General features: G+C 38.2%; 1 protein-coding gene across 4 annotated transcripts in view; it reads left to right on the top strand.

Annotated features, from left to right (window-relative positions):
- The window catches only part of LOC110829371 (uncharacterized), an 82,182-nt gene that overhangs the window by 55,112 nt on the left and 13,886 nt on the right, over positions 1-13,184 (top strand). For all 4 annotated transcript variants that reach the window (XM_087351434.1, XM_022063028.2, XM_022063029.2 and 1 more), the window contains exon 3: positions 9,840-9,952. In XM_087351434.1, coding sequence (XP_087207560.1) covers positions 9,840-9,952 — 113 coding nt within the window. The remainder of the gene's footprint in view (positions 1-9,839; positions 9,953-13,184) is intronic.

Here is a 13,184-nt window from a genome sequence, read left to right as displayed (position 1 = left end):
ATTACAATATTTAGATGGGGAAACAGCCTCACACCACATGAACTGTGCCGCACGAACAAGACAGGAAAGGGTCTTACCTTGTGCCCGACATGAAGACTGAAACTAAGATATTTGCACTTAAAGAAGTTACAGTTCTGAATGTTTTTTAGGCATGAATAATTACGAAGATGGCTGTCTTCTGGGTTGTAGCGCCGTGTAGTCTGGTAGAAGGTTACAGACGTTTCAGAGGTCCTTGCTGCTTCCATCATCAGGGCCATGAGATTTGTAACTGTTCCGTGAAGAATATCTTGTAGAAATTATTGTTTACCAGTTTCTTTTGCAAAAATGTCCAGTCTCTGTAACTTAGATGTTAGACTGTGCAGGCCTATTTAATTTATGACGGTTAACTACAGAGGTCCTGTAGCTTAGAATGAGATACAAAGACGTTCATGAATGGTGAGTTACAAGGATTTACAAGAAGATCTTACTTCTCTATTCAAGGTAGTGTCCGAGCCTGATGAAAATGATTAAAATCACGTAAAACAATAGTCAGGATAACCGGTAACTTGGCTGATATTTTAACTCCGTACCACCAATACTGAATTTGACAAACTGCTAATATACTGATTTGTAATTACGCAATATTAGATGCTGGGTTATAGGAACATTTTTAGAGTTTCTCTGAGATACATTTTAAACGTATTCTGAATAACGACATTTACATGAAATAATATAAGATGACCCATTCTGCTGTTTATCTACTACAAGGTTTTAATTCTTAATTATTCACATTTGTACTCATCGTCCTACGAATGCACTTTTCAACAATATCAAAGCTAACTTTACTCCAAGACCAGACAAATGCTGCGTCAGAGACGAAGCCCTTAACTTAGAACCGAGGGTAAGATAATGTGTCAGGGCTATCGCATACCTCGTGGGGCGCTAATAGCCAAGTATGGAGGAACAGTGGAATGATGATTGGCACTTCATCCACCAGAACCCCAGGACTGAGCCCATTCTACATGTCGGTGCTTACATGAAGTTGGAATTTAACTGCACATAGCCACGAAACTGCCTTTAGTAAAATACTTTTATTGAAAAACTTGTCTGTGAATCTAATAATATACACGACTTTAAAATAAACATGTAACTTGATATAAATTATTTGACGGTAACGTTGGGCCAATGAGGAGGTTCAGAGTTTAATTTACTTGTAGGATTTAAGGTTTTCACTGCGGTGAGTCTGAAGATGGCTGTCTTATGGGTTGTTGCGCCTGTAGCCTGGTAGACATTTACCGACGTTTCAGAGGTTCTTGCTGCCTCCATCATCCGGTCGACGAGTCATCGCCCTGATGATGGAGGCAGGAAGGTAAACTTCTACCAGACTACACGGCGCAACAACCCAGCAGACAGCCATCTTTCATTTAATTGTTTCTAAGGGCATTATCTTATTACGCAGTGCACTTAGATTGTTATTCTTACCGGTATGTAGTTCCATGAATAAGTATATAAATTTACTGTGGACGTACAAATGAACATTATAATACTGAGAATCGATTTGAATGCGAATTCCTGCATTTCCTGAGGGTGTAACGCGCGAGCCTTTTCACCACAATCGGCCACCGGCCATCAAGTTGTAGGCGGTATTGACCGTGCAGTTGCACGGAGTGGGTCGGTGAGCGTTCGTGCCCTTTTCGCTACCCCTCGCGAATACCATTGTTTATGTATTAGTTATAATGCGATTAACAAGAGTCCTGGTATTATTCCAACTTCATAGTTGGCTTTTGCCAAGAAAACTGATGATGTCTGTTCACATCTTTAGCCTATTGTACGATGTCGTTAATTTGTCTATGAGGGAAAGCATATGTTGGTCATGGGCTGAGTTCATTACTGTCAAAAGTATTCAGAAATTATGCCTAATGCATTTTCGTTACCAGCGAAGAGTTTTTGTTGGTGCATTCGACTTTCTCTCGTGTTGTGGCTTGTAGCTGCATTTATGGTCTCTGACCGCCTGGTTATGGCGAAGTTACGATCGCCCTGTTAATGGACGCAGCAAGGACCTTTAAAACGTTGGCCAGCTTCTACCAGACTACGCGGTGATACAACCCAGAAGACAGCCATCTTCGAACTCACCGCTGTGAGAACCTCAAATTCTACTTAATCCTCATCTTTTATTCCAGCACCGAGCGTGTGTTATTTCCATTTTGCCCGCAGTGGTAGGACTGAACAGAAGATGTTTGCTATTAGAAGGGATCTAAAGCTGTATGTTTCATCCGAACCACGGTCTGTTCCAGGCACTTCCCACATCTACAGAGTGTTTATTTATCTGGAACGCAAGACCTCTTGCATGGAACGATGTACCTTTCGGACTTAAGAGTATCTGGAAGAGGCCATCAGCAGTCTAAATGTGACGTAACTTAAAAAATACTACAATTGTCCGTTGTAAGACGCAGGGGATCAGAAGAGTTGGAGGGAGTATCTGATAAGGGAGCCTATGTTGTCCATCCTACAGACATTATTTTTCTGCGGGCGCACTTCGAAGCTTGCTTTGTCGACAATGACTGACTGACGTAGGCAATAGGCACATTTTGGTCCCGGCTACAGTACCTACTGTCCTTTTTTCCAGTCTTGTGAATTATCGTTGAAATCTTACGAGTTCCGTGTCGCTCTCACACCTAAAACAGACAAGCTATCACGTTACTACTCTTTATAAAAACAAGTGTAACATATTAGGCTATCCTATGTCGCACTTACCTCAGTATTTGACTCGTGGTTCGGTGTAATACGCAGTAGTGGCTTGTTTCAAAACAGAGAGTCAGTATTTTGCCGATGGACTAGGAAACCACGTAGATCTTCAGGATGCCTGACAACGGTGTTCGATGTAGGAACCTGCTGACTGCAAAGCGATTTCGAAAGATCGAGTCTCGATGCTAGGTCTCATGGTTTTACTTGCCGGTAATCAAATGGAGGGAACACAACCTAACATTACTTTTTCTCGTTGTCCTTGGGTACACAGTAAGAGGCTGCGCACCGGTATCTCGTCATTTTCAAGGGAAGGAGGGGTAGATTTACTAACGAGATTGTTTTTAGACTTACCCGGCGGACGAAGCGTCCTGTCTTAACTCCAGTAACAATCATAACACGAATTTATCCAATTGCTAACGTTCTCCTTGGTTGCACTTCATTCCTGGCAAATTAATTCTGAAGAGGCAAGAAACTATGTCTTCTTCTTATATAAACCGTCTTTCAGATTCAATTCATTCTTACAGTACTGAATTATTATTTTCATTTATTGTTAATATTATTTTCGAACAACTTAATGCAGTTGTGTGACTTCCCAGTTCAATCGGTTCAAATAGGTCAATAGCAGGTCGCTTGGTCTGCAAGAAGCGATCCTTGTTAAGTCCTAACTCATGAACCTGTTCTTAACGTCGATATTCATGTTAACTAAGCAAAAGCATTACATTGTTTCTAGTTTTGCAGTGAATTTTATGACCTCGTATAGGCTTCTTATCTGACGACAAACAACCGCCTGTGTGTTATTGTTTAATGTCGTGACATACTGAAGTAATTCAATGGCACAGATAATATTTTAGTGCCTGAAGTGTTATCTAATCTGAAAATACGCTTTGCTGTACTTCTCAGCGTCTCTTCTCTGCCTTTTTATTTTATATTATTCTTTAGGAGTCCTCAGGGTGATCAGTACACTTGGATCAAATCCAGTTTTCACATTCTACACACTACATAACTTAATATCTCAATGAAATATTGATAAAAAGAAAGCTCTTCAAAGAATTCAGGCCTGAAGATATATATATATATATATATAAATCCCTTTTGTAGATTGTGCCATTTCAATTTTAATTTACATCGGCAATTTTAACAACCGCTTTACGTAAGATCACGTGTACTTTTCCGGCTTATAGAACAGGCAATTCAAAAATCATGCAACTTTTTCTGACACTTTATATTTGTTAAAAAATAAATTACACAACATTAAAATCAGAAAACAATATTGTATTAAGTGTTGAAAATGTCCACCACTTGCAGCGACACATTCGCTTTTTTCCTCGTGTTTGATAAAATCCAGTGAATTGTTTCTTCAGTGACGTTTTATGGAAGGTATGCGGATTTTCAGCACTCCAAATTTTTCTCTTTTGGCTATTAACGTATCCGCCGCGCCTCATCTGGAAAGAAAACCTTATCTAAAATGTCTACACCCCTCGAATTATGTGGGTAGGCCATCTGCAGTACAGAAGTTGACAATGAAGACGTTATAAAATCTTTGTAGCTTTACAAAAACTTTCATAGAATGGTCCTCTCAGAAGAGAAAGTTTTCACAATAAGTTTCGTGGAAAGCGCAACGAATATTGACGGATTTCGTCACTTCACACCGAAGGTACGCCGGAATGGCTTCTGCCCTGTTCACTTCCTGAGTCATGGAAACGGTTCGCCAGACGAGATATTGTCACTCCTTTGGAACAGTACAATCGGGGAAATACAGTAAAATCTCTATAAGTTGGACACTTGGGGTTTCACGAAAATGTGTCCAACTTACAGAGGTGTCCAAGATAGAGGGAAAGAGAAAAATCAGATTGTGGTCTACTGACAATATAATCTATTTACTTACATACACTAACTGCTGTAGGCTTACTTGAATTAAGAATTAATGACAATAGTATTAATAATAATCTTTTGAAGCCCACTCCCACGCATTACACATTACACCCCAGCCTCAATAACATTTTCTAAAGTTAATTTCACCAATTTTCGCTTCCCCGTCGCAAAAAGAAAAATTCCATTTCTGTTAACACAGTCTGAACTCAAATGCAAGCACAGTCTGTGTCTTCTGCAATACTGTAGTCCAGTTAAGGGTTCAGCAAAAGAATAGTTAAACACGTGCAATGCATTCCAATGATGGGTTGAATGTCCATAAGATAATCCTCCTGAGAGGAGGCATTCATCAGTCAGAAATTCAAAATAACAAAATATGTAACTGAAAAAGTTTCCCTGAAAAGCATCGAAGTTAAGTGCATGAACCTGTCCAACTTACAACAAAAGGGGTGTCCAAGATATAGGGTATTGTGGACATGTAAAATTATAGGATATTCGTCGGTTCAAATTAAAAGTGTCCAATATAAAGGGGTGTCCAGGATAGAGGGGTGTCCAACTTGAGGGGTTTTACTGTATTATCAGTGTGTCAACCACAGGAAGTAGCTCACTACTTTAAGTGTTACATACGCCGCTTTTATATTTATCCCTTTCGCTAGTAAATAAATGCGGCAGCATCAGATGACTAGCGTAATGGCCGTGCTGAAGCAGTAGCGCAGCGTTAATTGAGAAAGACAGACTGCATTAAGAGCAGTAAAACACGAGATAAAGTTGCTGTTGTCAAGGTATCAGTATCAGACATGATCATATAATCTGACATTCAGCCAGACTTCAGCTCCAATAAAAAGCACGATGTATGGACGGCACGCACTGGTTCCGCTGCTCTCCGCTCAGATGTCGGTCCGCGCGCGCACAGCTTCAGCTCCATTCAGAATTCACCGTTCAAGCGAAAACAATTGCATGCTTCGGACTGGAAAAGCTTGGCGCAGAAATTGGACGCATGGATGGAGTTTGTGCCAAATGGGACAGTACAGAGAATTTTACCAACTTCGTAATTTTTCAAAAATATTTAGAATGTCGTGTAACGAGTTCTTTCAATTTGTGGATATACATAATGGTGCAGACACATGAATGAAAACGCATGTAGATAGGTTTCTTCCTTACAGTTTATCTTTTAACCTGTTGCTCATCTGTTTTTGGTACAGTTGGTCTCTGCATACGCACTAGGTCTATCAGAGACTACTCTACCTTTGCTGTACAACGTAATTTTAAGGCCAGTCCCTCTGCCAGATGCGTTTCTGCTGCCAAAACAGTCTGTAGGAGCATCAACATCTTTAACAAACATCGTATTTTGTTTACTGATGTCAGTCAGTTATTTAAACAATAATCATTGTTGTTTTATTGTTTATTTAGTATAATATTTTATTTTGTATGTTATCCATGTTTATTAAAGTATACAAAACAATAATTTTGCCTGTTGTTTTGTATGGGTGCGAAACATGGTCTCTCACTCAGAGGGAGGAACACAGATTGCAGGTGTTTGAGAATCGGGTGTTGAGGAGGATATTTGGGTCTAGGAGAGAAGACGATGGGGCATGGAGAAAACTGCATAATGATGAGCTTAAAAATTTGAACTCCTCCCCCAGTATTGTCAGGGTGATTAAGTCAAGAAGAATGAGATGGGCTGGGCATGTAGCGCGCATGGATGGGACAAGAGGTGTGCACCGGATACTGGTCGGGAAGCCTGAGGGGAAAAGACCGCTGGGGAGACCTAGACGTAGATGGGAGGATAATATGAAGTGGGATCTATGGGAGATAGGAGTTGAAGGAGACTGGATTTTGTTGGCCCAGGACAGGGTCCGGTGGAGGGCTTTGATTAATTCGGTGATGAATCTTCGGGTTCGGTAAGCCATCTAGTTAGTTAGTTAGTTATCTATGTTTTGTTCAAAATTAAACCGATTTTAATTTAATTATTATTTTACTTATGCATATTATTTACCTCATTTACTTGTTAATTATTTTGCAATAAATGAATGAATTGAATTATTATCATTATTAATATTGTACATTTATATATTCAGTTAATTGTTTATTTGCTTTTGTATTGTTGTTAGTGTTTGGCTGTTATTGGGCCTTTTTGACTGTTGTCAAGCACTTAAATTAATGAATTGAATTGAATTGAACATCTGGCCTAACAAATGTTTTTACAAGCACATCCATACTCTTTTACTTTAAGTCGGTATTTAAAATGGCCGCCACAGGGACATTGTATTCGAGAGATGGTCAGAATGTTCTGACTTTTTCTGTGTACCCGTACAGAAAAGTAAATATAATTTTCGAAATGAAATTTATCCATTGAGGAGGTTAGTGGTGGCTTTGAAGCGAACTCTATTGTTCCACATTTTACATTTAGAATTTCAAAGGGTATAAACAAAAATTTATAAGGATTCCTCATAAAAGTTAAGTGTTAATGTCCAGTGGGCGCTTAATTACACGATAAATTATACACTCTAATGTTTCAGCACTGATTAAATAAAGTACAGGACAGGAAACATACATGATACACTGAGACGTATAACTAACATGAATTTTTCAGCTTCTGTTCTATAGGATTTCTGAATATTCTAGAAAATCTAGTTTGTTCAGTTCATGAGATTCCGGGAATTACAGTAACGTGTAACTGTTTGACAAAGAGGAAGCTGGATTTCAACGAGACCAGAATAATGTTACTACATTAACCTTGAAAGTATTATAATTACGTGTTCAATTGACGTCTGAAACCCTTAGTAATGCCAGGCTTATCGTCACAAAAAAACAGTATAAGGCATACTGCTTGGACGGTAACAGACGAGATGGATAAAACGGCACGGATCAGCGCGCTTGTAAGTGTATGGTGAAATACTGCATAAAACAGGAAATGCACTGGAACACAACTGGAGGCAAAAACAATAGTTACTAGTGAACTGAAATTGAAACTACAAAATCGTAGTGAATGTTAATAGAAACGCTAACTAACTAACTAACTAGATGGCTTACGGAACCCGAAGGTTCATCACCGAATTAACCAAAGCCCTCCACCGGACCCTGTCCTGGGCCAACAAAATCCAGTCTCCTTCATCTCCTATCTCCCATAGATCCCGCCTGACATTGTCCTCCCATCTACGTCTAGGTCTCCCCAGCGGTCTCTTCCCCTCAGGCTTCCCAACCAATACCCGGTGCACACCTCTTGACCCGTCAATGCGCGCTACATGCCCAGCCCATCTCATTCATTGGGGGATGAGTACAGATTTTTAAGCTCATCATTATGCAGTTTTCTCCACGCCCCATCGTCTTCCCTCTTAGGCTCAAATATCCTCCTCAAACACCTGCAATCTCTGTGTTCCTCCCTCAGAGTGAGAGACCATGTTTCGCACCCATACAAAACAACAAATAGAAACGCTAGAAAAACAAAACAATTTAAACAATTTCGAACGACAAGGTTTATTAAAACAATATGGCTAATGAACAAGCCGTCAGAAGTTTAGGCAGAGACAATTTAAATGAATATAACTAACCCAATGGACAATTAACAGGAAATGTCATTAGGAAAAACTATGACAAAAACTCACGTATATGGGTTGTAACTGGAAACAGTAATGTGTTACGTAATTTTTATAATTTTTTTGGGATCATAATATTGCATTTGATAACGAGGCTGTTTTATCAGTTTTAAATTTTAGCTTTTAAATTACTGAAATTCTATACGTAATTTAAAGGTCAAATTTGTGTACTGAGAATGAGGTGGCACTGTCGATGGCTTAATAGTCAAAACTCATAAGCCGAACAACAAATTCTGATTAAATTTTGTTAGTAATATATTTTTATAAATCACACTGAAGTTCTCAGACAGGCTTCAAAATAGTGTAATGTTTTCTTGTAGGTCCGTATGTTTTCCGACATGGAACACTCTCCTTATATTCACAGGCAAACTTATAGTGTTAAGATATCTGGAAGATTCCAAGTACAGGGGAACTATAGTTCCTCCTGTAATGACGTCCATTTCCTAAAAAAGTAACTTTTGCAGATTCCTAATTTTACTTTGTGCGAAATTAACGCCACAACTGGCATAATAAAATAAATGCATTTTCTCTGACTACCAATGAAACTAATTTGTTTGCGCGTATGTGCTTAGAAGCGTTGTCTTCCGAGCTACTTTTTATTACAGTTATTTTTATAAACACCATTTCGCTTGAATCACCTTCGTCGTGTCTTGATAAAATATGTTTCACTGTTTCCCGAACACTGAACACTGGTTTAATATTGGCATTTTTAATACGAATATTTTAGTCATTGTGCGAAACTTATTCTCGTAATAAGTGAAGTTTGTCCTCGTATTCCTTTCTTAACCTTTCGCCGATAAAGTTGGCAGAGTCTGTGGGATTTTCTGGCTGCAAGACGTGTTATGATGTCTGTATAATTACTGTTGGTTTTGGTAATGCATTATCTATTACTATTTATCTGTCTTTCTTTATCTGTACCGAGTCCATTCTGTCAATCACAAATTCTTGTTTAAAATACGACACTTTGTATGTGTTTTTTAAGGACAACGTGAAAGCTGTTGATTACAGTGTCCGTACGTCTCTTCATACCCTGAATGTAAATTTTTACGAAGCTCCATGAACTGTAATGTCTAGATACTTAATTTTGTAATTTAACTCAATTTCTAAAGTGCACTTAGTGGAGAGATATTGTTAGATTCAATAAAAAAAATTCCTGTGATGTCTTAGTGCAGTCAATAAAAATATAGGTCTGTAGTTATAGGAATACTTCATAATATAATATTGAGAGATTCAATAAATTCAAAAATTTTATTATCTTCAGTAAATGCCTCGATGTAAGGAGTTATAGTAAGTGGGGAGTGAGTGATCATTATTTAAAACTTTCGTATGTAAATTCAAAATATTCATACTATTGTTATTAATATCTCCACTTTTTAAGCAGATGTAAAGACCTTCAACTTTACTTGATTCATTACTCCCGAGGTCGACACAGAGTTCGTACTGGGCCATACTTCGCTACGCGTCGATTTCTCTGCACTTTTCCGTTGACCATTCTCCAGTACGCAGGACATTATTAACCTACATTTGCAGGACTTTACTGTTCTGATTAAAAGTTAAACTCTCCACAAGAAGCATAATAAACTAACGTGGTTGTAATTTGAAAATAGAAAAGTGCTGTGTGTGGTAAACTAACTGTTTTGCGTGTTGTAGGGGGCGTTAAGCGACGACACTCCTGGAGCAGCGACTCCGACTTCCAGCTGCCGGAGAGGTCGCTGGACAGTGAGGGAGAGCAGTCACCGAGCACCTGGTATATCCAGGAATTGGTAAGTCTTTAATCAGATTTCTTTTACTCTGAACAATCCTCATCCCTAAGACTGTGGTTAGTGTTACAATGGAAGGCAGTGTTTGATCGTCCTGTTCGAATAACAAGGACCTAACGGTGGCCACTCGTTCTGACCATTGACATTTAATGAAGTACGTGGGGCAAGGAAATACCAATGGAAGAGATCTTGTTTTTCAGTTGTAACTGTGGGTAAACAATATTAACATTTTAAAGCCAAATGTTAAGTGTATGACCCACCTGCATCAACAATCGACTATTCTTCCTTTTGTATACTGAATGGGTTTGATGTGATTTTCTTAGTAAACATGGATTCTTTTCTTAAACAATGTTAACCAGCTGATCTTTGTGGTTTCTTTACGTACGGGCTGAATTCTTGAATAATATTTAGACAAGCTTCGGTTTCAAAGGGTAGAAGTCCAAGATTATAAAGGCAGTTAAAAGGAGGTTCTATGACCAATTTGTTCTTTTAAAATAATTCCCAAGGAACATGTTTCATCGAGTATCACATTGTGTTATCAAAAGAACTTTCTAGTTTTCAAAATGGTACAGAAAACAATTGCGGCGTACTTAGAACTTCACTCCTACACCAGTCGATAGAAGAAACCTCGGAGTTTTGTACGCATCTCGCAGAGACTCCAAATTTGCTTCGCGAGTCACACGACAGATTTCGAGACGATAATCGAACTCGTTCGAAACTTTGTGCAGTGTCTCATACATACATACATACATCTTTATTACATTCCATGGATCCATAAGTTAGTCAGATGACAATAGGATGTAGAATAAGTCATAATAATACAATACATGTTATACAAATACAAGTCATATAAATGTCACAAAAATACAAACAAAGGGTTCACATGAAGTAGAGATAAGATACAAATAAATCCACCGATTATATACAATAGATAAATTACGACTTACTTGTAAACATTTGAAATTCATCGACAGAGTAAAAGGAGTGTGTAATTAAGTATCTTTTCAATGCTGGTTTAAATTGCTCCTTTTTATTTACAAGACTTGTGAGATTTGATGGTAGACTGTTGAAAATGTTGATCCTTGCATAATATGCACTCTTTTGAAAACATGAGAAGTTGGCAATTGGTCTATGAAGCTGATTTCTATTCCTTGTGTTGACACGGTGTATAGCAGAATTAGTTTGAAAGAGTTCTTGGTTATTTACAATAAAGTTCATTAACGAGAATATGTATTCACATGGAAGAGGTAAGATTTCTAATCTCTTAAATAGACTTCTACATGAATTCCTAGGTTTTACACCAGCCAATAATCTAACAATTTTCTTTTGTAAAGTGAATATCTTTTTGATGTTTGATGATTTTCCCCAAAAAATTATTCCATATTTCATTAAAGAGTGAAAATAGGCAAAATATACTGATCTGAATGTGTCAGTGTTGCTGACATGCAACAGAGATCTAACTGAATAACATGCGCCACTTCACTTAGGTATCAGTTTATCAACATGATTTGTCCAATTTAGGTGATTATCAATTTGCAAACCCAAGAATTTTGTGTTTATTGAATCTTGTATATACTTCCCATTATAACCAATACTTAAAGCACATTGTGGTGAGTTATTTGTTATAAATTTTATTATATTCGTTTTATCTAGATTTAGGGCCAGCTTGTTAGCAGTAAACCATTTACTCATATGAGACAGAACTATGTTTGATGTTGAACAGAACAAAATTTTTATTTGAAATTATGACGCTTGTGTCATCAGCAAATATTATGGGTTCTGTTAAAGTATTTATTGTTTTTATTGTTTTTATTGTTGGAGGAAGGTCATTTACATATATTATGAAAAGCAAGGGCCCTAAAATTGACCCTTGGGGAACTCTCGCTAGTGAGATGGAAGCTGTGGCTGTTGTGATTCGCTGTCTCAACTATGGTAAAGATTGCGGCGTACGTGGATTCTCGGCTGGGTGGTTCCATGTGAAATTGTGTGGGAAATGAACTTTGCACAGCTGTTGCAGACTCTTTCTTCGGTAACTGCAGAACACACGGCCATTTTCACAATTAGTGGCATCTAGCGGAGGCGCACAACAACAGTCACCTGGGTCATTTGAAACAAAACTCTTGAGTTTTTTTTTCTATAGACTGATGTGGGTATGAATTTCTAAACACGACGTATTTGTTTTCTGTATCATCATGAAAGTGTAAAGTTCTTTTCTGTGTTAGTGTTGACGTGAAAAGGCTCTAACGATCTAAAGATTCATCAACGCATCGTTCCCTGTGAGAATGACTTCATGTTAATCTAGTTTATGTAGTCTCAGAAGTACTTGCACTCGTATAAAAATAACAGAAGTCATATAATAGTTTTAGGTACTGAACATCTCGATATAGTACATAATTAGCACTCCTACTTCGTATTCTGGAAGTCTTAAGTTTCAGCCTAGCTGAAAATTTTTTATTTTCATATTCTCTTTCTGTGTCTCTAAACTAGTGGCTTTTAACTTGTGGGTTGCGACCCCTAGGAAGTCGCGAAGGATGTCAGGGGGGAGGGGGGTGGATATTAGGAGAGATCAAACAAGCGATGTTCACTTGTTTTGTCTTATTCCTAGTTCCCTCGTCCTCCGCAATGACAGCTGAGACGGCGTGCACATAGCTCCTTTTTGATCAAAGAGGGTTGCGAACAGTCGTAAAAAAAACTGCGCAAGGAAAAACAATTCGCCGTACAATAAAGATTGAGGAAAACAGGCAAATGGAGGGCCGTGACAGCAACTTCTCTCGCCTTTACAGTTCATAATATATAACTCTCGCCGGAAATTCCTACACATTATATATCGTGTTAAAAAAATCACTGGTATCTATTTCGCCTAGACTTATTCTGGCAAAAAATATAATAAATACAAAAATGGTGTCAGTAAGGCAGTTCCAGGTCGAATAAAATACAGAAAAAAGAATTCGCTTAGGCCTGTACATATTAGTGTAGGGCCCAGTAATAGCACGTAACAGGTTCCTAGTGGTGTCCCTGTTTTCCCACCTCTATCTCCAATAGCGTGCTCTCAGACACGGAACACAAATAATAGGATGACTCTTCAACCGAATCACGACATCTTTTTACCCGAACCTTAAAAATTTGCATATCGCCCCACTTATTACTAGCTACTAATGAAGCATGAAAGCAGAATAAGATCAAGGTGAACGTCAGGTGACGTAAAGTAAAGATTGTTTTGTTTTTAACAAACACT

Source organism: Zootermopsis nevadensis, unplaced genomic scaffold, assembly GCF_977971745.1.
Source record: "Zootermopsis nevadensis isolate Lab colony 2312 unplaced genomic scaffold, Znev_1.0 Znev_ptg000019l, whole genome shotgun sequence".
NCBI classification, from domain to species: Eukaryota; Metazoa; Arthropoda; class Insecta; order Blattodea; family Termopsidae; genus Zootermopsis; species Zootermopsis nevadensis.
This window is presented reverse-complemented; position numbering and strand designations above follow the sequence as displayed.